The 26521-nt window shown below is 35.5% G+C and overlaps 3 protein-coding genes across 3 annotated transcripts in view; 1 reads left to right on the forward strand and 2 right to left on the reverse strand.

Annotated features, from left to right (window-relative positions):
* The first annotated feature begins 5307 nt into the window (after window positions 1–5307).
* LOC123655114 (contactin) lies at window positions 5308–13286 on the forward strand. Its single transcript, XM_045590950.1, has 4 exons — window positions 5308–8769; window positions 8877–9062; window positions 11502–11717; window positions 13257–13286. The coding sequence occupies exons 1-4, from the start codon at window positions 5308–5310 to the stop codon at window positions 13284–13286; spliced, it is 3894 nt and encodes a 1297-aa protein (XP_045446906.1).
* A 354-nt stretch (window positions 13287–13640) lies between these two features.
* Window positions 13641–17525, reverse strand: LOC123655115 (putative uncharacterized protein DDB_G0282133). The gene is made up of 7 exons (XM_045590951.1): window positions 17355–17525; window positions 16976–17180; window positions 16338–16411; window positions 16133–16225; window positions 15922–16032; window positions 15444–15569; window positions 13641–15274 (listed from the first exon to the last, which is right to left on the reverse strand). The coding sequence occupies exons 1-7, from the start codon at window positions 17523–17525 to the stop codon at window positions 13679–13681; spliced, it is 2376 nt and encodes a 791-aa protein (XP_045446907.1). The 3' UTR covers window positions 13641–13678.
* Window positions 17526–20494: 2969 nt separating this feature from the next.
* The window catches only part of LOC123655116, a 36242-nt gene continuing 30215 nt past the window's right edge, over window positions 20495–26521 (reverse strand). Inside the window, exons 11-15 of the mRNA XM_045590952.1 lie at window positions 26108–26310; window positions 25492–25657; window positions 23122–23255; window positions 22889–23000; window positions 20495–22784 (exon numbers count right to left, since the gene is read on the reverse strand). Coding sequence (XP_045446908.1) covers window positions 21249–22784; window positions 22889–23000; window positions 23122–23255; window positions 25492–25657; window positions 26108–26310 — 2151 coding nt within the window. The 3' untranslated portion in view covers window positions 20495–21248. The remainder of the gene's footprint in view (window positions 22785–22888; window positions 23001–23121; window positions 23256–25491; window positions 25658–26107; window positions 26311–26521) is intronic.

Consider the following 26521-nt stretch of genomic DNA (forward strand, 5'->3'; position numbering starts at 1 on the left):
CTATAATTAACAAACAAAAAGCAAAAAAGCAAGCCACGCCTTTGCCTAAAAAAAAAATTATTGACACGACCAAAGACACGACCCATCACTAACACGAACTGTCATAGGGATCAAGGTTCGCCGCGCCGATTATAGTAGTACTTACCGATTTTGATAATTTTCAATTTAATCGAAAGCTGATGTTTATCATGTGGTCACGTTTAAATTTCATCGAGATCTGATAACAACTTTTTGAATAATTTTTGATAACGCGTATTTACTTGACTATTTTTTCGTCTATCTACGTTGTATTACTTGTCGATGAACCGAAAATCGTTTTTTTTTTCGTTTGTGAGTAAATACAATTATTGTAAATAATGATGTGTTCTACAAAGTCTTAATACATTATATATTTCTATCATCAATAGTTTTTGCAGCGCACGCGATATAAGGAATTTTTTAGGTTATTTTTTTTTATCCCTTGGGTTACATTATTGGAGTTTTAGTAATAATCCCTAATATTTGTGAAAATATAATATAACCTATGTCGCTCAGGAATAGTGTAGTTTTTCAACGGTGAAATATTTTTTTGAATCGGTCCAGTAGTTTCGGAGCCTTTTCAATGCTAACAAACAAACAATCAAATCTTTACTCTTTATAATCGTTTATTGTACATGAAGATGTTTGATTTATTTATTATTTATAATTATCTTATTTATTTTTCAGGCTCAGTCAAAAGAAACATCTAAAAAATATAGTTCGATTCCCTCTATTGCACTTACACCAAGGAAAAGGAAAATGCAGGAACAGTTAGACGGTCAGAAAAAAAAATTAAAAGGCTCCAAGCTAAAAATCTTTTTTTAAAGAAAAAAGTTGCTGGGTTAGAAGAAATTCTTCAGAGTCTGAATGAAAAATCTTTGATAGATAAAGAAGAAAGGATGGTCCTTGAAAAAATTGGTGTTGAAGAAACAGAACTTATTAGGCGTCAACTAAAGAAATGGGCTAAGATCTAGATTAGGTAAAACCGAATTTCGGGACCGTGGGGGGATGGGGGAGGGGAGGGTGGGGAACACTACCCCTGGTACCACTATCACACCTCGGAACCCCATGGTTATGGAGATATCGATGGTTAAAGTTTTGAGGTTAGAAGAAGAATTGGTCATTTGTTAGTTAAGTGGCCTCCAATTTATGGGGTGAAATGGGGGTGGGAGGGTAAAGAGTGGTGGGGAGGGTGGGTTTTTTAGCCCCCCGTAGTGTGCGTTTCGCGTAAACCCCGTGGTTTCGAAGATATCGTGTTTGAAGTTTTGGGGTTAACTTTACGTGATTCAGAGATATTACAATACCTTAGAGCTCTGTGTCTGACTCCACCTTAACTCCGGTGCAGCGGGAAGTGCACTCATATGCTCCATTCACCAACTTTCACATTTTATTTTCGAACAAATTTACGTAAAAACGATCTCGATTGCAAGATCAACAAACGATACGAACTGACGCTTAACGACTGACAAATCGACATTTTTAAACAAAATAACGCGTCAGACATAATATTCTAATAAAATTAGTAACATTGTGTGCTAGAATATAGGTTTAGAAATTCGAAAAATACCCAAAACCGAATCGGAGCACCCCACTGTCCACGTGGTCTTGGTCTGTCCTACCCCTAGAGTGTTTTTTTTGTGCCGCGGAGGCGCGGAGGGAGGGCAGCCCTCGCCCGCCGTGCGAAAGCGCGCGAACGAATGCGTAGAGGAGCGGCTCCGCTCCGCCTCCGCTGCGGAACGGAGCATGAGTGAGCGTGCTTTCGCACGCAAGGGCGGAAGGGCTGCACTTCCCGCAGCGCCGGAGCCAAGCGTTCCCTCTAACTTTCGAAATTCTTCTTCTAACCTCAAAACTTTAACCATGGATATCTCCATAACCATGGGGTTCCGAGGTGTGACAGTGGTACCAGGGGTAGCGTTCCCCACCCTCTCCCCCCCCATCCCCCCACGGTCCCGAAATTCGGTTTTACCTAATCTAAAGCTTTACCCCGAAAGCATACAAGTATGTTCGTAAAACGTTTGGGACCTGTTTGCCTGCTCCACGTACTTTAACAAAATGGTATAGTCATATTGTGATGGACGGCCCGGTTTTACCAAGGAAGCTTTGGCCGCTTTAAAATATAAAGCCGATGCCAACCCAGAGAATAAAATTTACTGTACTTTGGTTTTCGATGAAATGAAATTAAAGACACAATCACATGACAGACCAAATGATGATAGACACTTTGGGTACGTTGATTATGGTTTTGATTTATTTACAGATAATACAGATGATGCAACAGATGTCCTAGTATTTCTATTAGTGGGAATTAATACTCCATGGAAAGTCCCAATCGGATATTTTTTAGTTAAAGGCACAAGTGCTAAGGTAAAAGCTCAGCTTGTAACTAAAGCATTTGAATTAGTACATGAAACTGGAGTGGAAATAAAAGCATTAACGTGTGACGGTGCAAAAGCAAATTTAGCGATGGCCACAGAACTGGGTTGCTGCTTAGTTGCAAATAAGTTGCAAACTACCATATTAGATCCTGCAACGGGACAGCGAGTTTATTTTTTTTTAGACCCGAGTCACATGTTAAAATTAATTCGAAACACTTTTTGTGACTACAATTGTTTTTACGATGACAATGGAGATAAAATTCAATGGTTTTTCGTGGAGGCATTGCATAAAATCCAGGAAAAAGAATTATTTTTCATGGCTAATAAGTTGAAGGCAAATCACATTTATTATAAAAAAAGATAATGAATGTTAGCCTTGCAGCACAATTGTTCAGTGCAAGTGTTGCTGACGCACTTGTGTTTTGTGAAAAAGAATTAGATTTGCCAGAGTTTAATGGATCAACTGCAACTTCGAAGTTTATTTCACTGATAAACGACGTTTTCGATATATTGGATTCTCGGTCTCGTCAAAATGGATATAAAAGAGCACTGAACTCTGAAAATTTTGAGAAAGCTTTTAGAAAAATTGACGAAGCTCAAAAGCTTTTATTGAGCTTATCGGCCTATGTAAAAAAACGTAATGGGGAGTCACGTAAAATTAAATTATTAGATTCGCCACGTTACACAGGTTTTTTGGGTTTTTTGATCTGCATTGAGAGTACTAAGTCTATCTTTCAAGATTTAATACAAAACCAACAAAATGGCCTGAAATATATGCCACTCCACAGGATAAGTCAAGATCACATCAAGCTCTTTTTTTCGATTGTAAGAAGTCATGGAGGTTATTGCGATAATCCCTCAAGCTCCCAATTTGAAGCAATTTACAAAAAAAATCTTGTTAATACAGAATTAACACAAACTGGTAGCGGAGCGAACTGCATTCCTTTGGAAAAAATTACGATACTGAATTGCACATCAGCACTAGAAAAAATTAATGCTTCAACCGTACGACAATACAATTGCAATGACGCTACTGACGAAGTCAATTTTACCAATTTTACTGACGAATTGATTGATGAGATTGAAGCTCTAACTTTTTTATCTGCTTTTGCGGAAAAAGTTATTGAGTATATAGCTGGATTTGTTGTTTTCTCGACATCAAAAAAAAATTAAACGCAATACGTGCATCAAAGGTTTGCTTGGGCCGATCAATGAAAAAAGTTTAGTACACCAAAAAAGCAGGGGAAATTTACTTTATGCTTCAAAAGAGGTAATACTTTTATGCCGGATTTGTGAAAAAGAAATAAGACGACGTTTAAGTGACGACAATAAACCTACACGATCATGTACCACACATAAGATCGTAACACATGCCTTAAAAAAGTTTATTGGCAAAGACTTTTTTCCTTCTATCAGTTACCATTCACACGAAAATGATTTTACAAATCACAATTTGGAACTGGCAAAATTAACAATGGAAAAATATACCAGTACAAGAATTTCTTTCTTAATAAAAAAAGATAACCCCCAAAAATGTATTCGTCATATATATATAAAATTAATCCATTTTAAAAACCAGTAATAGATACAACTATCACTGGTTTTTAAAATGATATAAACATTTAGTTTTTTTTTTTTGACATGATCATTATATTAGTATATAATAAATAAAGTCCATTTTTATAATAACATCTTACCTTTGTATCACTTTAAAAACCTAATTTCCTTAAACGAGTACTTGAATTTATCGATAATGCATATCGACAGTTGTACAACCACGGCTGTAAGCAACTTGTCAGTGTAGTTGCGGCATGTCATTATACTGTAATGACACAGAATGTATCTATGTGTGTGTGAAAAATGTAAGTGTGATTTTAATTTAGTATGTGTGAGTTTCGTAGTGACAGACGATTATTTTTGTGTGGGAATTAGATAAAGTGTGCATGTGTGTAATTTCCCCCCGCAAAAAATGACAGACTTTTTTGTATCGGTAACAAGCGCAATGGCCACTCCCCTCCGTGTTGCTCTTTGTAAAATAAAGAATTAATAATTTATCTAAAAATCAAAAAAAAAAAAAAATGTAGGGGTGGACTAACTTTAACATTTAGGGAGATAAAAAATAGATGTTCTTCAATTCTCAGACCTACCCAATATGCATACAAAATTTCATGAGAATCGGTCAAGCCGTTTCGGAGGAGTTTAACTACAAACGAGTATTTTATATATTAGACTAGCTGACCTGGCGAACTTCGTATCACCTTATTTTTTCCTGAAATATAATAATAACATAATATATCAAAATAAAATATAGTCTATCTTTTAAGTTGGATCGAACTGCACATGGTGTGCGAATTTTATTATAATCGGTTAAGTGGTTTAGGAGTCCATTGAGGACAAACATTCTGACACGAGATTTATATATATTAAGATAATAAAAATGATATATATACACACAGTGACTTGCAGCAAGGGATTTTTTGTTTCATATTATAGTATGTAGTGGTGACACTATTGCGTTGGTACCAAATTGTGTAAATATTAAAAGTAGTAGTAACTTAGCAATATTTTAACTTTCATGTATTATCAATGTATCACACAAATTTTTTTGAAATTTCCCGCGTTTTTGAGCTTTTATATGCTGCACAAGCGAAATTAAAACTGGAATCCAAAGCTAAAAAAAATGACAAGTGACAAATAGACAAATCGGGGCGGGGCTTAATTTGTAATTTTGTATCAAACAATAAATAATTTACACATCTAACGTACCTACAGTGTTGTTTAAATAGTAGCGTTCACTATTTGATATTCATTGTTAAAAATTAATCCTATAAGGATCGTAAAATAAATATATTAGGAAACTTGTAACGAAAATTAAATCTTGTGTTATGAATTTATAACAATATAATTTAACGATATGAGGAAACAAATCATGAGAGTGATCTTGATTTTATTAACGGTGTGTAATCGTGTGTACAGTCAAGGCCTGGATCAATCAATTCCCATTAATCCAAATTATCCGCAATCGTATCTAACAGATACTAATCAGAATGGATCGCTTTATCGTCAAAATAAGCAAATTCCTTATGGCAGTTTTCCAGTAAATGGAAATGACTACAGCCAAACAGCGCAGAGTTCGTTTTATCAAGATAGTTTCAATTCAGACGTGTACGGTGATGGAGATAACGATGTCGATCCACAGAATACTGCTACTTATTATGCAGGTTTAGACTATGAGGAGCGCTACCGGTGTCCCCCCCATTGGATTCCTTTTAGAGAATCATGTTATCGTTTTACGAAATCTCCCGATCGTCCACGAAACGAAGCTCGCAAAATTTGTCAAGCATTTGAGGCAGACTTAGCTTCTATAAGCAGTCCTGAAGAGCATGGTTTTATTATAACTACTTTAATGCATATAGATCCACAAAAAGGTTCATGGTATGTTGGAGCTCACCAGCAATCACCAGGATACTGGGCTAATGAAGGGGATGGCTCCCAGTTGACAGGTTTGGAGAATGCTTTCTTTGATGACAGAATTTTGACATACACTAGTTACAACTTACTCCCTCGTGATTATTTAGTGTATAGATTTTCACATGAAGATGGTCGTTGGGGCTTAGCACCAATTGAAGGTACTCAATATTTACACTTTATTTGTGAAGGTCAAACACAGAGACTTCATTACCTCATTGAAGAAGAAAGATCATTTACATATGGATTAGATACATTTGATCCTGAGAGAATACCTAAAGGACCATTCTTCATAAAGGAGCCAGTGGATACTATATATGATCCTTTGAGACATCAACATGTTCAGTTGACATGCATAGCAGGAGGTTACCCAGCACCTACTTACAAATGGTATAGAGAAGATTATCAAGTAGATAATCCTATTTATACTGAAATAGATCCCCTCTCCGATCCGAGAATAATTTTAAGTGGTGGAACACTCATGATTTACAGTCCAGATGCAGATAAAGATAATGCCAAATTTCACTGTACCGCAACAAATAAATTTGGGGTTATACGATCGGAATCTGTAAGATTATCCTTTGGTTTTATACGAGAATTTAATCAGAAAAGACCTGTTGAGAGTGGGAAACAATATTGGGGGAAAGTTATTAATTGCGATCCACCATCTTATTATCCGTCAGTAAATTTCTTATGGGCTCGTGGTTATTTCCCTAACCTGGTAGAGGAAGACAGACGTGTATTTGTATCTTATGATGGGGGTCTATATTTCTCTTCTTTAGAGAATATTGATAGAGGGAATTATAGTTGTAATGTTATGAGTAAAGTATCTGATGCTGGTCGTAATGGTCCTTTCTTTCCTCTACTCGTGTACCCAAATTCGGATTATCAACAGCTGAAATTTCCAAATAATTTCCCTAAAGTATTCCCAGAGGCCCCCATAGTTGGGCATGAGGTTCGATTGGAGTGTGTATCATTTGGTTATCCTGTTCCCTCTTATAATTGGACTAGAAAAGCTGGAGGTATTCCAAGAAAAGCATATTTGAGTAGCTTTGACCGTGTGTTAACCATACCTAATGTTGGTGTTGAAGATGAAGGTGAATATATTTGTGATGTGCGTAATGACAGAGCACGTATATCTAACAGTGTATTCTTAAAAGTACAAGCTGAGCCAAATTTTACCATTCCATTGACTAATAAACATGTGGACAATAAAGGAGATTTACACTGGAACTGTGAAGCATTTGGTATACCTGATGTTAACTATACTTGGTGGAAAAATGGCGAAAAACTCTCAATGGATACATTACAGACTGAAGACAGGGATAGGTATGTTATACAAGATAATGTATTAATAATTAAATACTTAGATCCAACTCGAGACCCTGGTATGTATCAATGTGAGGCTAAAAATCAATTAAAAGCTAAATATTCAACAGGACAGTTACGTGTTTTATCTCTTAAACCTTCATTTAAAAAACGGCCATTGGAATCAGAGACCTATGGATCAGAAGGAGGAAATGTAACACTTCGTTGTAATCCAGAGGCCGCACCCAAACCTACATTTACTTGGAAAAAAGATAACATTGTCATTGGAGCAGGTGGTAAAAGATTTATAACAGAAAAAGGTAATCTCATTATACGTCAACTGTCTAGAGACGATGAAGGAGTATATACTTGTGTTGCCAAAAATCAATACGGTTCAGACGAGAGTCGAGGACGCCTAATTGTTTTGCGTGCACCACGCTTTATAGAACGATTACCACCGCGTATTACGACACAAGTAGGCCAAGTGATTTTCTTACATTGTAGTGCAGAAATAGACTCTCTTTTAGATACGGCTTACCTGTGGAATCATAATGGTATAAGAATGAAAGAGGGAGCTGATCTTTTTGCCGACAAACGAATAAAGATTGATGGAGGAGAATTAACTATCTTTGATGTTAGTCTGTCGGATGTCGGTGAATACGAGTGTGTCGTTAAATCAGCTATTGGTCGGATATCAACTCGTACCCAGTTACGTATAGAAGGACCACCAGGTCCCCCAGGAGGTTTACAAGTTATAAATATACAACGTTCTTCAGTAACTCTAGAATGGACCGACAGCAATCCTAACGGCCGTCCTATTACAAACTATGTCGTCACTGGCCGTACGCAATGGAACTCATCATGGTACATTGTAAGCGATAGTGTTACAAATGTAATGGAAATTGGTAGATACAACGGACGTAAGCGCGCGACAATAACCACGACTTTAATGCCATGGTCAGTTTATGAATTCAGAGTTCAAGCTGTAAATAGCTTAGGTACAGGAGTACCTTCATCTCCCAGTCCTCAATTTTCTACTCAACCTGATAAGCCTTATCAAGCTCCGTTTAATGTAGGAGGTGGTGGTGGAAAAATTGGCGATCTTACAATTAAATGGACTCCTCTGCCTCTATCACTGCAAAATGGTCCAGGTATCCATTACAAAATATTTTGGCGTCGCAATAATTCGGAAGTTGAGTTTCAATCACTTCTGTTAAAAGAATATGGAAATGTTGGTATGCATGTTGTGCATATTCCATTAGATTTCTTTTTCACTCCATACAATGTAAAAGTTCAGGCTTTTAATGAGATCGGGGCGGGTCCAGAAAGTGAAGTGGTGACGATCTATTCGGCCGAAGATATGCCACAAGTTGCTCCACAGCAAGTATACTCTCGATCATTTAACTCTACCTCTCTAAATGTTACATGGAATCCTATTGATCAGTCCCGAGAGAGGCTGCGTGGTAAATTGATAGGCCATCGTCTCAAATATTGGAAGCAAGTTAACAAGGAAGAGGAATGCATATACTTTCTATCTAGGACAACACGTAATTGGGCTCTTATAGTTGGATTGCAACCAGATACCTATTATTTCGTAAAGGTAAAGAAATATAGTCATATTTATCAGTTCAAATATGTCTTAGTACAAATTATTATAGAAATGTTTAGTGTATAAATGCTTATAACTATAAAGTGGCTTTTTCTTAGGTAATGGCATTTAATTCGGCCGGTGAAGGTCCAGAGAGCGAACGGTATTTGGAGCGTACATATCGTAAAGCCCCGCAAAAGCCTCCGGCGTCTGTCAACGTGTGGGCCGTTAATCCAAGCACTGTTCGTGTCGTCTGGAGATATGTTCAGCCAACAGACGAGGAAGAGCCGCTTATTGGCTATAAGGCAAGTCTTATTTATTTTTATTTGCATAATAATTAATACCATTTAGATATATATATATATATAGCATCGCTCTTTGCAAGCAATTCGCGTCTTGACGCTGGCTCTAACCATCAACAATCAGCGACTATCCCTACCTCGATGTGACTCTTCTAGGCAAGAGATCACGATCCACAACAAAGAGATCCGTAGAGTTTTGCTAAATCTTAACGTGAATAAAAACTAGTGGATCTGACGGTATACCTGCGCGTGTCCTAAAGGCCTGTACATCTGAGTTTGTCTCCTTTTCTCATGCGCCTATACCGCCTCTCTCTTCAAATTAGAACGGTGCCAAAATCTTGGAAGCTGGCTAATGTGCAGCCAGTGCCAAAAAAGGGTAGCCAGGTCAATCCCTGCAACCACCGAACAATCGCCATCACCTCCATGCTTTGCTAAGTCATAGAAAAGGTGCTTAACAGCAAGTTGCTGAACTACCTAGAAGACAATGCACTCCTCAGTGACCATCAATACGGCTTTCGTCAGGGGCGGTCTACTGGAGATCTTCTGGTGTATGTCACACACTGCTGGGGCGAAGCCATTGAGAAACGTGGTGAGGCACTCGCTGTATCACTAGATATCTCGAAGGCATTTGGCAGAGTTTGGCACGCAAGTCTCCTTAGCAAGCTTCCTGCTTACGGCATCCCTGCTGGCTTTTGTAGCTGGAGCTCAGACTTTTTGAGTGATGGGTCGATCAGAGTGGTCGTCGACGGCTGCCCTGATGGATATAAAGCTGTCCTGGAGGTTCTGTTCTCTCTGCAACTTTTTCTTGCTCCATATTAACGACATGCTACAACCATGCATTGTTGGATACGCAGATACGGTACGGTTGTTGAGATAAATTTGTTCAGCGCAAAAGACAACAAGGACGTAATACGCTCTCAGAGAGAGGCCAAGGTAGAGCGCGAACTCAATAGTAGGGCACGTATCTCAATGGGGTGATTGCAACCTGGTCACATTCAACGCTGCCAAAACGCAGGCTAGTTTGTGTAAACGGAGTCCTTTCAACTTGACTGCTACTTTCCGTGGTACAGCTGTTCCTGTGTCCGATACTCTCGACCTCCTTGGTATGGAGTTGATTTCTAACCTCTACTTTGGCAATTACATAGAGTCCAAAGCGCAAACTGGGGCCAGAAACTTGGCATTTTAAACAAGGATAAGCGATATTTCACGCCTGGACAGCTTCTAACGTTGTATAAAGCTCAAGTCCGATCGTGCATGGAATATTGCAGTCACTTGTGGGATGGCTCAGCTAAATAATAACTCGTCACACTGGACTCTGCAGAGCGAAGCGGCTAATCGGTAACGCGGAGTCTCTTCACACTCTGGCTCACCGAAGAAAAGTTGCCAGTCTAACGGTCTTTTACATATTGTACTTTGGGGAATGTGCCCTGGAGCTGCACGAGCTCATACCCCCATCTCCTTTCTGCCATCGAACTTACAGACGTACCGCAGGCTTTCATCCCTACCTGATTGTTATACCCGTCATACGTACAAAACGCTTCGAATCATTTTTTTAGTGCGCACGGCGAAGGAGTGGAATTCCCTGTCGGCGTCTGTATTTCCGAGTTCATACAACCTGAATATGCTTAAAGCGCGAGTGAATAGGCTTCTTCAGAGCGATTTCGCTCCATCTTCGACCTCGTCTCTGCTCTAAAATTAGACTGGGGTCAAGAGTAAGCCTACTACTGGATGTACCGATTTTGATAATTCTTTTTTTGTTGGAAAGAAGATATCCTAGTTTGGTACTATGATAAGGAAACCAGGATCTGATGATGGGATTCCAGAGAAATCGAGGGAAACTCTCGAAAATCTGCAATAACTTTTTACTGGGTGTACCGATTTTGATAATTTTTAATTTAATCGAAAGCTGATGTTTATTATGTGGTCACATATAAATTTTATCGAGATCTGATTACTGCTTTTTGAGTAATCTTTGATAACGCGTAGTTACTTGACAAATTTTTCGTCGATTTACGTTGTATTACTCGTCGATGAAATTGAAGTCGGTTTTTTTTTCGTTTGTGAGCAAACACAATTATTTAATGTATGTTCGGGGATAACTTCGTCGTTTATGAACCGATTTTGATAATTCTTTTTTTGTTGGAAAGGAGATTTCCCAAGGGTGGTACCATGATAAGGAAACCAGGATCTGATGATGGTATCCCAGAGAAATCGAGGGTTCCCCTCGAAAATCTTAGTGACGACTAAAGCGTTTGTTAATTTTTTTCGTCTACTTACGTTGTATTACTTATTGATGTAATTAAAGTCGGTTTTTTGTTTGCTAGCAAACACAATTATCATTTAGAAATTTCATAACTAGATTGAAAGTAATAACAACATTATATAGAGTAAATGTAATTATATAAAAAATAATTATACAACATCCCGATTTCTTATTTTTAGGTAAGGGTATGGGAAATTGACCAAGACATGAGCACTGCCAATGATACTTTGATACCAGTTGAACATAAACTAGAAGCTTATGTTACAAATTTGACACCGGGCAAAACATATAATTTGAGAGTACTAGCATTTTCAAATGGAGGGGATGGTAGAATGTCATCTCCAGCTATAACTTTCCAAATGGGAGACTATCACAGTGATGCTTATGGATACTATGTAAGAAGCACAGCTACAAGATCACAAATATATATGAAAAATCTATTATTCATCACATTTATTTTTTACTTTCTACATATACATAAGTTTTAAAATAAATTCTAGCGTTAGGTATACCTATTGGTTAGTGATAACATTTTTTATATGTATTAGTTTATACAATACTAGCTGACCCAGCAAACGTTGTTTTGTCATACATATTGTTAATCCCCTTAACCCCCCCTTGTAACTTAGTTGTATAAAAAATAGGTCAAGCTGTTTCGGAGGAGTTTAACTACAAACACCGCGACACGAGAATTTTATATATTAGATAATCTTTTTTACAGTAATTTTATACCTTATTTTTGTTCTGTAACTGTATGTTTATCTACAATAATTTTCTTGTGTTCTTTAATTCTGTCCATTGATTATGTTGTGATATTTATCCGGCCATTTTGATGTGTGTATATATATAATTTTTTTTGTAATATCTTCTTATTTATGTAGCAGTAGCATTTAAAAGTATTTGTAATCATATGTTTAATATCATTGACAATAAGTAATTTAACAATATTAACTTTATACTGGAAATTGGAATCTCAATATTTTTATGACAATATTGTTGTCTCAAGCAATTTTTTTTTATGACATGCAAATCATATCATGTACTATACTTAGACATAAGAAATTGGTTTATATATTTTTTTATTACTTTGCTTTTGGTAATGAATTTTCAATCCGAGCCATTTTTTGTAAAAAATATCTACATAGGCATCTTATAAAAATAGGTAAGTATGTATTTAAGAATTCAAATATAATGTTATAAATAATATATTTCATCATTTATTATGCTGTGTATAACGTTATCGGTATCGAAATAAATGCTTAAATGTAATACAATTAAAATTGAGTATGTATGTGTGTAATAATCAAAAAAAATTATGCCGCCTTGTCTAAAACCACATGATATTAAATTTTAATGATAGTGCAATCTGGGAAAAGTAGTTTAGGGAAATACTTAAAAACCAGTTGCTATGTTTACATTTGATTTTAAAAATATTGTTAATAATTTTATTATATTAAAGCTTTTAATATATGAAAGCTTTTATCTCATCAAACTATTTTATGAGTTCGATATTATTTCAATATAGTATCAATATGGGGTCAATACCAATTTCAAATGTTTTTTAAATATTCGAAGACGGTAAATGTATTTTTTTTTTTTAATAATTTATTAGTGTAAAACAATGTGTACAGATAGTTTTGGTACAAAACATGTTCGCGTGGAATTGTGTCAAAAATGCTGGCAGCATTTCCCCGTTGAGTCGCTATGCCGATTCTCTGGGCAAAAAATGCACCAGCCCGAGGATAAGGCGAGGATTTAAAAAAAAATTAGCACTGCTACTCCAAGGTCCAAGTGTAGACTGCAAACGGCACAAAGATGTAATTTGGAATTAGTGACGAATATTAGTGCCGTTTAGTCGTTTCAACTTTTTCCGCTGCGGTTTCCACTTTTTATGTATGTATTGTACATTGCTTGTCACGCAATTTTGTAAACAGCTCAAACTTATTCCGGCTACTGAAAACTGAGATTTGTGTGCCTAAAGCAAGTATCGAAAGTAAAATTATGTAATGCCTTAATAATATAATGTAAAATGTTAATATTTTGAAAGAAATGATCTGTTCAATAAAATTGCCAACAAGGTCTATTTTTATTTTATCTTTTATTTATATTTTTTATATTAATTTTCATATCACTGATCTGATCATTAAATTTCTCCTGAACCTTACAAAATAGTAAACCTATTGTATTCACAATAAAACAAGGCTAATAACTGAAACTGAATTAATTTTTTAAAATTATTTTTTTTTTTAAATAAGGCATAAAAATAACACTTTCAAATAGAAACAATATAGCAACTCGTATATAATAAACTAAACAAAAGTTTTTCGCATATTTTTATTACGCACATAATTCATAGTTATATCTTTTTACACTTTATTTTACGTTTTAAACATTTCGCATCTACATTATCTGAAAAATCTACATCATTTACGTTATTTTTTCTTTTTAATAACGTCTCTTCAGTTGTTTGTACTTGCTTCAAAGGGAGCAATCCAACGGCAAAAGGTATATTTTCATCCAAGGTTGAATTACGTGAATCAGTATCTTGATAGTTATACATTTTATTTTCTTTGTCAATCACGTGTTCATCATTCATTGAATTCCATTTATCATCAATATTTTCAGAGTTGCTTAAATCTACTACTTCTGATTTATTCGTATTAGGTTGTTGCTCAATCAAACTTATGCTATTGATATTATCATCAGTTTTATTTATGTCATTGATTTTAGAAAAGTCCCATTCTAAATTATGTGAAGCATCAACAGAGTTCCCAACTGAACTAGTATCTTTACTTATATTTGCTAATTCAGAATCTAATGTAGTATTAATATTATCGCATGTAGGTTCTTCATTAGTATTTTTATTACAATTTCCCATATTTATTCTATTCTCTATATTCATAAGATCTTTCATGATTTCATCCTGTTCCTGAAGCCTGTTGTCTGTATCGGTGTTAATATAGCTTTCTTGATTTTCATTACGTTTTGGAGTAGAGAGTAAGCAATCTAGTGCGTCTTCCTTAAAATCATTGGTATGAGGTAATTGTAAACTAAAATCATAACAGGCATCATTTCTTTTTAGATCATCGGTATTGATAGAACTATACTGCTGCGTCGTGTTGTCCCCTAGTTGTGTTTTAGTATCAAGTAAGGACATACTAAAACTAGTGTCGAAAGAAGTACTCGCTGGACAAAACTGATCAAGTACTCTAGCATCATTCAACTGTTGGTCATCGTAGTATTTTTTTACATCTTCACTCATTGATTTCGTGAAAAATTGCATATCACTGTCAATACATGAAAAATCATTATTATTATCACGATCCAACGTTGTGGGGCCAGATTGAAGATGATAATCTTCTAAATTATCTGGCAAAATCTCGTTTAAACTATTTATTGTATCTTCATGTATGCTACTACTTTTATCGAAGTCGTTAGTAGAGAAACTCTTCGAGCCTAGAAGCATTTCTCCACGCTCAATAGATTTTGATAATTCATCAATACTTTTTATTTCACTCGGATCTGCTACTTTTTCAATAATATTAGGTTGTTCAATTACTTCGTATTGTATTTCGCTGCTCTGGACCATGTCTAGAAGAACTTGTTCATTAACATTTATATAGGATCCATCTCCAGATTCAAATAAAATTGGCAAATCTGTAGGTAAGCCAGCGTTCTTTAATGCATTAACATATTGGGACATAGCATTGTTTATTCCAACGTTTGGAGCGTTACCATTGCCTGTACTAGTTGCATTAGGAAAGTTAGACGTTAACGCTTCGTTTCCAAGTGAATCTTTGGCAAATGGATCCGAAGAGTCGAGTTGGTTAGAAGCGACCGATTGATCCATGTATATAATGTCATTATCCATGTTGAGGTAACTGGGAGAAGTGGTATCATTGTTGCATATGCTGTTAACGGCTTGTGATAGTGTTACCCTGTCCATGTAGTCCTATAAAAGTAATATAAAATGATTTTATTTCTTTATAGGTATATCTACAAAATTTCAACAGCACTTAGTAGATGGTATTTTTTAAAAAGATTAAAATCCTTGGACGACGAAGATGATGATGACGCTGAAGTCTGGAGATCTAAAATAAAAATAATTATTTGTGTATTACCTGTATATGTTTTGTCTGTAAATGCTTGAGATGGTGTATGGCTTTACGGGAGTCCTGTTCTCGACGCATTAGAGCTCTTTCAGCAGCTCGACCTAGAACACCGCCACCTTCCCATCCGGATGGCCGCTGTTAACAAATTAACGTTTTTATTTTAAGCTTCGTTTTTAAGAATGTTTTTGAGCATAAGCTTGCCTGACGGACAGCAAATGTGGCGACTAGGCTGGATACGACTTATTTAGAAAATAACAGTGCTTTAAATGATACTTAATTGTCACATTGCACACGAAAACCCAAAACGGCAGAAAACGCAAGTATTTTCCACAGACACAAACAGTTTTTATAACATTAAACTTCTTCACGGCTGGTTTTTCTAATCGTCAAGTATCTACACAAGTGTTCTATCTACTTAGCTTACAATTGCTTAGCAATATTATTTTTTGTACACAACAAGACTACTTGAGTTATTGTATCTTCTGACCTTAAAGCTAGGCCTTCCACGGCGCGGCCTGATAGTACGAGAGGCATCTGAATAATCAGCGCAGGTGTTTGCAGCATTTTCGATATCAAATGGTATACACATCACCATATCCTGAGCAATAGAAAACTAAAAATTACAAAAAGAGCTGCGAAGGTAGGCAATAAATATTGCAACATTGAAATTAATCTATAGAATGAAATATTTCCTGTACCTTATTTGTACGGTTAAGATTGTCCACACTTTGAGTGTTAATATTGCTCGACGATGGCACTTGAGGAAACTGTATTTTGTTTTCTGCATTGTCCTTGTAGAAATTTTTTATTTAAAATTTGTAGAAAAAGACACTAATAATCCTATTTGTGCATAAAACCAATTATAAAAGTTATGAAGAAATCAAAAAATCGTGCCATTCCTACCTGCGAATGTAGGTCGATCAATGACTGGGGAGGACGGTTGATCACCACTGGTGGGGTGAACAATGGTAGCTTAGCTAAAAGAAATATTAGGATGAAATTTATGATTTTGGCAAACTTAGAGACTATTCTTAATAGTAAGAGTATACTTTTTACTACATGTATGGAGGTTTAAGTCGAGGAAAGTAGTTAAAGTCATGTATGGAGTTATAAGTCGAGGAAAGTAGTTAAAGTCATGTATGGAGTTATAAGTCGGGGGTAGGACTCTAATAAAAATTACTTATTTGTTCTTGTCGAACTGTCAAGAGCAAGCGAAGATCTTCACTGCCCTCCAAGCTAAGTCTATAATATTTAGGAATTTCAGTAGTAAAATGGATTTAATGAGATTTATGTCATGAGATAGTAAACGTGAATTATAATTCATATGGGTAAGTGGTGAAATTATGCAAAAAAAAAACTTGTTTAAATATTATAAATATCGTCCATTGTAGGTTATATGAAGTTTACCGTGTTAAGATTATCTAAGAACTAATTATTTACCTATACAAGTATTTACAAGTGATTTTAAAAGCCAGAGCCAGCCCGATTTATAGGTAACTCTTTATAAGTAATATGAATTTGTGGTGAAGAATGCGACTTACTTTGATTGGTGATTCCTAGTCCTTCTTTCGTTACTTTTGACAGTCCCTTTATTTTAAGGAACTGTGCAGCGGACACCAGCTCATCCAAGTTCTCCTCCAAACACTGTGTCTTGCCGCAATACATGAACTCCACCAGACATTTTAACACGCTAAACCTCATTTTTAATATAATCAATGGTTCCCCGGTTTGTTTTTGTAAAACTTCCTAAAATTCAATAACAAAATAAAATAAAACATATTATTATACACATTAATAATATTTCTTTACTACCTTTTCGTTTTTATCTGAAGCTATTACAGTTGGAACATTTAAGGTAAAATTTTGAATTCAATAAAATAAAAATGTTATTATGAATTAAAATATACCTATGTTACTCACTTGGAAATAAGCGCTGCTAGCAGCAAGTACCGCTTTATGAACACGCAAAGTGTGGGAACTACACATTAGTGTCATATCCACCAGTGACTGCATTTGCAAAAGTTTTCCAAATCGGGACATTAAGTGCTCTGAATAATCTTCATAATGCAAGCTATAACGTATGGGAGCCATTTAAATACAAGTTATGTTTCCTTACAATATATGCAAAATCAAATTGCAAAATGTAAATAGTTTTTTTAGTTAAAACAACATGACAGCTATTTACAAGGTTGAAAGAACAAAACAAAAGAAAATCAATGAAATATGTAAGAAAACAAATTTGGAATGACTTTTAAAAAAACAATAAAATATCACGCACAGCCAGCATTGTAGTAAAAGAAACTTTATTCTTATATAAAAAAAATCGAAGTACCTATATACAAAACTATATCTGAGAATTCAAAACATACTTTAGTCAAGTGGTTTTTTTCTTATTTGTATCTTTCCATCCGAAATACACTATTCCAGGCTGAGGGAAATCTGTACATAGTTTTTAAAATAATCAAAGAAGTTTTTTTATCATAAAGTTGTCACGTTTTCGGATCAGTAGTTAGTTGATTCAGCCGATATTAATATATTAATCTAACGTTTCGCTCATTTAATTTAATTATATTATAATTTTTTGTTGTGTTTTCACTGTCGGGCTTGCTTATGTACTTCTGAGTTTCGACATCTTTGAGTCTGTCCTACCTTTGTGAAAAATTATTTGAAGTGTTAATATCGTTTATTTCTGATATTATTATAGTTTCCTTTGTTTCTATTTAAATAAATAAACCATATATTTCTCTCACTCTACACATAAAAAAGAAAACTAAATTAAATAATAAAGCACAAGAGAGGCACACAGTTAAATAACGAATACGATTTTTTACACTACTTTCACACGTGTTTCAGTCAGGGATTCGGAATTAGTTTTTATATATTACTAAATTGATTTTTATGATTAAAATATCTTCACTGGTTTTAGGAGTTGTCTATTTATATGTAGTATATGCATGTGAGTATATGTATAAGGAGTTTCATGTATGTATAGTACCTACCACTGTTTTTCTCGTAGCAATATTATATGTCTACTTATTAAAAAGAAGTAATAAACTTAAAACAAGCAGGCATTTAACTGGCGTGTAGGTACATATATACAATTAATTATTATTAAAACAAAAATTGTGGTGGATTCTTTTATTTAAAAAATACAGAAAAAATAGTAAATGTTAGAAAATGAATTTATTACAAATTTGTATTTGTTCAAAATTTAATTAATTTATTTTTTAAGATTAACAAAATATTAACTTATTCTATCACAGACTAATTAAGTACGGAAAATAATTAGCGAACACGTAATGTAATTTAAGGTAATTTAAGATAGATAGAATTGAATATTACGTATTTTTACAAAGAAAAAAAAAAACTTTTAATAGGATTTCTTTGTGGAATGTAGTTAGGAATGAATTTATTTGTTCATAAGGCACTTGGAACAAATACTGAGATCATGGCCAGGTAGAGATCAGCCGCCAAATAATGTAAGTTATAATAAATATTTAATCAATCGATCCAGAAGCTGCTATACATTGGTATATTAATATAACTATATTACAAGAAATCTATTTCGAATAAATTCATAATTTAATGTACTACAAAAACCATTATATAGTTTCATTGAGTCTAATCACATTTATATTTTTAATCTACATTTAACACATTATGTAAAGATTTAGTAAAAATTAATACAGATAAAAAACAAATTTAAAGGTAAATAAGTTTAATAATGAGCATTAAACGAATTGTCAATATATTGAACAGAATAACTATCTTATTTAATTAAGTGTCTTTCATCATAACACAAGGTCGTTATAATTGTTGTTGCCAAAAATAAAAAACAAGATACCTTACAATCATAAAATACCTTTAATAAAATGAAGCGTTTAATCTCCACTATATCAGCAGTACGGTTATTGTGAGAATAATCTTTAACCAATTTTACACCTTCCGTATTAAAAGATATACTACAATACAGCTATGATTTAGTGACAACCTACCGAATTTTTCTCACATTATCCACACGAATAATGATATTTTTAAAATACAAATTTGTAACACTTCCAATACTTTTAGTATCGTTTTAGAAATTGTTTTCTATATAATACAATATCTTGTTTTAATGTTACCCTTACCCCTCTACTACGAAGCTCATAGACACTGTGATGCCGCAAAGCCTTCGCGACCTTTTACCACTCAAATGTAACGGAACACTTTCTGATATCTGAGATAGAATACTATTCCATTCTCTAGCATTTACTTTAAAACGCCTTACTCTCTGGTTTCTTATTTAACAACATTTTATGATCTTTTTTGTCGATAATGTAGTTCATAAATTATTTATACAAAGAAATTATTTTTGTGATATATTTTTTACTTTCTATTTATTACCTTATATTAAGAAAACGTAAATAGATAACATAATGTTGGCACTAATAAAAATGACAGAATTAATTACTTTTACACCAGCGTAGAAATGTAGACATAATTTAAAAAATAAACTAAATATTTTTGTTCCTAAAGAGCTTATTAACAATAACAATGAATTTACACATTTAATATTTCTTAATAATTACAATATTTATATGTACCATAATATTGTCAATCTAATACATTGACTAATAAAACTATTATAGTTCCATCCCAGATACTTCAGAAAATAAAAAAATAAATAACAGCCATTGAGTTCGTTTACACGTTGGAGTCATGGTTCTGTTAGTGGATGTGAATATCTATAAAAAAATATGATTAGGTCAAAAGTTTATTAAGTGATCGATCAGTTAAAATTATTATTTTAGTGAAATGTTTTGTTTGTTTTACCAAAACATAATTTTTCTATTAAAAATCACTTTTACATTTATTATTTGTTTTTTTTTTCTCGTAATAAAATATTATTTAATTTCCCCAGTGTATATGAAATTCAATGAGGTTTTAAATATAAAAACATACGTACGTGATTTATAATAAATACTTTTTTAGTAATCTTTTGATAGATTACTGTTTCGTAAAATACGATTTTGAGATAAACTTTAATGTTGTTAATTTTGAGGGATATTAGTGCAAAGTACTTTTTATAGACATTTATTATTTTTAACAGATTGACACATTAATTGACAGCTATTAGAAACATAAAAGATATTACATCAATAATCAAACTGTTGTTATTATTAAACGAAATTTAATTGATAAAAGCATGCCTTTTAAATGAAAACGGACTTTCTTATTGCATAAAATAATACATATTTATCGTAATAAAATAAATATATATATGAACACTTTACATAAGTATGAGTAAATTTTGTACAATAGGTACATAGTATGTAGAAAAAATAGAGATTCATTTATAGAGATTGTTCAGTGAAACTAAACCATTGCCAGCAAAAGTATGCTTAATAGCTAAACAATATTAATTTACTAAAATTACGAGGAATTACTTTTTATACATTTTTATAAGGTTACCGCTTTAGATTACAACAGAGATTGAGTGAAAGTTAAAGGGATTCTTTCTTATACTATCTCACTGGTATAATAAGCCCGCTTAATAGTAAAAGATGTCACAGTAATGTCATATACGAAGATTTATGTTATAATACGTACGTCGAGTGCTAAATAAATTGGTGTTTTTCATGCCATTAATTATCGAGAGAACTGAGCAATGGCCTGTTTCAGTGGCGCGTGTTATCTAATAATACAAGCACAATACAATATTTACATCAGCCGCCGATAGATAAATCTGCGAATATCTCGTAATATACACATCGAATAATCATAACTCGTTCACGAAAACGACTAACTCTTAAGCTCCCACCCGAAAGCCGACTAGTTGTCGATTATCTTCAGAAATTCTTCCGGTGAGATTTGAATGCCGTCGACGGCGGCCGCGTCCGCGGAGCTGGGGACGGTGTCCTTGAGCTCGCCGAAGGTGTAGGCGGCGCGCGGGCGGGCGGGGCGCGGCGCCCAGCAGGGGGCGTGGCGCGGCTCCGCGCCCGCCGACAGCGGCATCGCCAGCCGCGGGCGCGAGCGAGACAGCTCGTTGTCGCTCAGCTGCCTTTTCAGTTTCTCCTTCCCCACCACCAACTGGAAGCCCCTTAGATTATTGTCGCCGGGTTGCGATTTCTGAAGTTCGACTTCGCTCAGCTGCCTCGTCAATTTTGACGACGACGGCGCGTCCGTGACGCTCGAACGTGAGGGTTTGACTATTAGACTATTTTGTCGCGACGATTTGCTTAAAACTTTCGTAACATTCTCGCGACTGCTACCTGACGAGCTACTGGTGTTGGTTCGGCACGTGTTGGCGTTTCCCGAGTTGTCCCTTCTGAGCGTCTCTATTATGTTATAAAAATGCTCAGATTCGTTAGCGCTGTTATTTCTGGATCGACTTACGTTGTTGGTGCTGTGTCGCTGTGGTCGAATTTGTGCTCGAGGCAAATGACCGTAGCTGCTTTGCCTCGAGATGACGCTGGTGGTTTGCCGCCGAGGCATACTGCAACTTTTCGGTACGAAGTTATCTTGGGACGCTAAGACGTTTTCATAAACGTGAGCGTTCTCGAAATCTTCGTTAGATATGAGATTCTGCCGACTTTCTGTTGTCTCACGGTTTTGTCCCACTGAGTTACTCTTTTTATGACCTGTACGAATTTTTAAATCTGGTATTTTCTTTCCTAATTTACAGTCACTAGCGCTCCGTGGCAGAAGGTTTTCATATCCATGAGCACCGCTTTCTTGGTTCGTCGTTTCAGCTTTAGGTAAACTATTATTGTCATTATTTATCCCAGGATGGGAATGCTTGAGTGTCTTAAAACTAGGTTTCGCAACTTCAGCTGGGCAAGCGGGTTGAGGCAAGGCATCGTGATGTTTTCTGTCTACGTCGGGCTTTGAAGATTTGTCGAGTACAACTTTAGTCTTGTCACTTTTACATATTTTAACACTGAATCTAAATGGAGGTTTAAAAACAACTTGTAATCTAGTTTTTTCACCAGAAAGCAGATTAGAAGCACTTTTGGACGGTCTAGTTTTTCTGGTAACCTTTGGCACTGGCCTATGTGCTCTCTCCGTAAGACCTAGAGGGATAGATTTCGATTTAGGTATGGCTGAAGGCTGTGGGGAACTGAGGAGCCATTTCTGCACTTTAGTTAATGCTTCCGTATCTTTAGTCGGTGAAGACCCAGAATGTTTTTGCAGGGAACTATAGTCGATAGTTTCTTTCTTAACTTTTGCTTTACGTTTCTTAACTTTATTCTTATGTTTAGATAAAATTACATGTTTTGGAGATTTCCCCTCAGGGTTTGTAACAACAGCAGTAGTCTCTTTTGCAACTTTATGCGGCTCCTCCAACTTAGGTTGACTAATTGATTTCTGAAATCAAAATTTGCTGTTTTATTATTTAATTTCTTTTTTTAAATGATTAAAACAGATTTAAAGTGCCGGAAATATCGTTTACAACGACTTTATTATCTTACCCTTTTCTTCACATTATGCGACGGAGATGCCTTGTCGCCTAACTTGGTATCCTTCTTATTTCGATAGGCACGTGTTCTTAGAGCGACTTTCTTCTTTAGAGGTAGTTTAGACCTGTAGAATATAAAGTTTTTTTTTTGTAATATTTCTGAAGTTGTTTTAAATTTTTAAACAAAATATTTATAACCTACTTCGTTTTTAATAACATAACAAAAATAAAAATTTGTTTAGTTACCTAACGGCGGTATGGACGATAAGTCCTTGATCGGCGGCATCTGGCAGACGGACGGTTTCAGTAGTGGATGAATGAATGATTGTGACTGATTTGATTTTCTTCGCGTGACGGCCGAAGAAACGGGTGCTAGCCACCTGGAATTATGAGAAAATATATTAATAACTCGATGACCTTCAGTTCCACCCACGTTAACCGCTCTAACTACAGTTCCGCTATATTGAATTTGGGCCTTTTTATGTTGACATCAGCCTACTTTTGTGATTTATTATTAAAAAATAACAGAAATCGGTTAAGTATTCTCAGATTTTATCGTTTATAAATTAACAAAGGATCAAAAAAAAAACACGTGTCATCACTAGTTTGAAGATGATTATATATACATACTAGCTGACCCCGCAAACGTTGTTTTACCATATATGTTATTAACCCCCTAAACCCCTTTTATAACTTAGGGGTATAAAAATTGATGTTGGCCGATTTTTAGACCTACCCGATATGCACACAAAATTTAATAAAAATTGATCCAGCCGTTTCCGAGGAGTATCGTAACTAACATTGTGACACGAGAATTTTATATATAAGATAGTAATAAAATTAGAGTTCTTCTCATACAGTAAAATACAAATACTCTTTATTGTAAACTAACAGAGAAATGTTTTGCATCGAAAGGAAAATATAAACAAAAGGCGGTCTTATCGCTAAAAGAGCGATCTCTTCCAGACAACCTCTAGCATGTAAAGAACATTACAAAGACCTACCGGGATGTCTTATAGTAATAGATAAAAATTTAAATATAGATAATGATTGAATTTTTTTTATTTGTTATTAGATTAATTCTAAATGTAGACATATTTAAGATAATTTACGAAGTCGTAAACAAAAACACACGCACACATGAGCATAAAAGTCTAGTCTAATTTAAATGTATGTTTTACTTTCTATAGTTTGATTAGTAGGTGAAAATGTCTGTTATGAGAAAAGTGAACTGCTTTCTACTGTTGGCATAGTTTTTTATTTTTTATTTTTATGGAAATAGATCGGCTAACAAGCGTACGGCTCACTTGATGGTAAGCGATTACCGTAGCTTATAGACGCCTGCAACACCAGAAGCATCGCAAGCGCGTGGCCGAGCCCATCCCCAGTTCCCTACAGGAGCTCTGGTCACCTTACTCACCAACAGGAATACAACACTGCTTGAAAACAGTGTTATTTAGCTGTGATCTTCTGCAAGGAAGGGGGAACTATCCCAGTCAGGTTGCTCCATATTTTGAGCAGGAAATTTCCTGCTGTGCCCTACCCCAGAAAGCAGAAAGCAACTTGTAATTGCTGGGTAAATCTTTTCCTATGCCCAGTATTGCTGTATTCTAAAATGATAAGATAACCGCCCACAAGTATATATTTAATGGAATATGGTTTAATTTATAATTAATATATATACATTTTGTAGCTACCAGATCTTTTTTATATAGTTTTTATAAGTTCAATAAATATTAGCGATTTTCTTTTTAATGATTTTGAATGATAATCTCTAGCATACAGGTAGAAATTACAAAAATATATACCTCTTCTTAACTAAATTAAGATAACTATAAATTTATGTATTTAATTTTTATCGTTGTTTTCAATTGCTGCATCAAGAACTCTGCAGGACCGCTGGAGAAAAAGTAATTTAAAAAATCAAGTGAGTATCATAAATGTAAGCATACTTGCATGTATCAATATTTGTAACAAGTGTCCAATAATATTAATATATATTAATAAACGCCTCATATTCAAGGGCCCCACTAGGATTTACTTCTGTGGCGGGGGTCCGGAAATCATTCAGACCACGACATACATTTGTATGGTCAATACAAATGTTTGCCATGGGCGGGGCTAGATTGCCATGCCATCTAGCCCGCAAGTCATAAAGTAGTGCTGTGACCGTTGCGCCAACGCGTCGTCTAAGGTCTTGTTACAAACATTATAAATAATAATGAAGTAAATTATTTGCTATAGAATTTTTATTACTTACGAATATATTACTTTTGTTTACTCTAATATTAATTTTTAAACTTGAAAGTTTTCGTTAACTTAAAAGTTAACTCAGATATTTATAACATAAATATTTCATTTATCAAAAAGTTAAAATATACCAAAGAATTTAGTAAGATTTTAAACAATCTATTCAAGAATTATACATTTAGTTTGAGTTCCTTCAAGAAAAAAAAAGGTTTAGAACATTTTTTGAAGAAACCAAATCTGATAAAACAGTCTATCATCGCGAAACTGTAAAATCCTCAAAAGTCACAATTATAAAATATACAATAATAGTAAAATCCTCAAAAGTCACAATTATAAAGTATACAATAATAGTAGCAGTGGCCTCACCAGCAGCGCGACGACGGCCAGCAGTATGAGCAGCACGGCGTACCAGTGGCGCAGCACCCAGCGCCGGAAGCCGGCGAGGCTCTCGTCGGACAGCAGCAGCTTGCGCAGCGTGGCCAGCGGGCCCGCCGGGTCCACCTCGCGGCAGCGCTGGAACACGTCGCAGTACCTGCGGGCGCGCGGGATACATGCACTCCTTAGTACAACCACGATTCAGCCTGTGCATCCCACTGCTGGGCATAGGCCTCTTTTACCATTTAGAAGAAAGATTGGAGCTAATCCACCACGCTGCTCCGCTACGAGTTGGCGAATATGTTCCCAACTAGGAGTATAGATCGCTATCAGGTAAATGATAAACACCGGGACCGACGGCGTAGACCCACAAGGACAGACATCCGGACTGGAAAGAAATATTTGTACCGTTGCAAATGTTCATCCCGAGCGGGAATCGAATTCGTAAACCGTCTGTGTTTTAGGCTACTCACCAGAGCCAATGTAATTTTAATGTACGTTAATATTTGAGAGTGTTATAATTTACTGGAATTTTTCAATCATAACAAATTGTCCTTGAAAGAGTAATCGTGCGAGCGAATTGAAATGTTTGCAGATTCCAACTGACCCGTTGTAGTCGTTGCAGGGCGTGCCCGGCTTGGCGTACATGTCGGGCACGTCGTAGGGCGCGCTGTTCCAGCGGAAGGACGACACGCAGGCGCCGCCCGGCCGCCGGCAGCACAGCTCGCACGCCGCGCGCGGGTCGTCCGCCCGCGCCGCGCACTGGCACGACTCCAGCCCGTACGCCAGGCAGATCGAGCCCGTGCACTCCTGGCGTTGTTATACAATTAGTCGCTTTGTTGTGAAGCGTCTACTATATGTACTGTAACTATCATTACAACCTATACAGTCCACTGCTGGCCATAGGCCTCCACAAGTTTACGTTAAAAATAACGTGAGCTTATGTGTTTTGCCCATAGTCACCACGCTGGGCAGGCGGGTTGGTGACCGCAGTACTGGCTTTGTCGCACCGAAGACGCTG

This window comes from Melitaea cinxia, chromosome 7, assembly GCF_905220565.1.
Source record: "Melitaea cinxia chromosome 7, ilMelCinx1.1, whole genome shotgun sequence".
Lineage (NCBI taxonomy): Eukaryota > Metazoa > Arthropoda > Insecta > Lepidoptera > Nymphalidae > Melitaea > Melitaea cinxia.

Bases quoted from the DNA above. Each gene is read 5' to 3' on its own strand.
- LOC123655114 (XM_045590950.1), top strand. From the start codon at position 5,308: ATGAGGAAACAAATCATGAGAGTGATCTTGATTTTATTAACGGTGTGT. The intron at 8,770-8,876 runs GTAAAGAAATAT...GCTTTTTCTTAG, and splicing joins ATACCTATTATTTCGTAAAG to GTAATGGCATTTAATTCGGC. The intron at 11,718-13,256 runs GTAAGAAGCACA...TTTTGTAAACAG, and splicing joins GTGATGCTTATGGATACTAT to CTCAAACTTATTCCGGCTAC.
- LOC123655115 (XM_045590951.1), bottom strand. From the start codon at position 17,525: ATGGCTCCCATACGTTATAGCTTGCATTATGAAGATTATTCAGAGCAC. The intron at 16,226-16,337 runs GTAGGAATGGCA...AATTTCTACAAG, and splicing joins TGATCGACCTACATTCGCAG to GACAATGCAGAAAACAAAAT. The intron at 15,275-15,443 runs GTAATACACAAA...TTACTTTTATAG, and splicing joins TACAGACAAAACATATACAG to GACTACATGGACAGGGTAAC.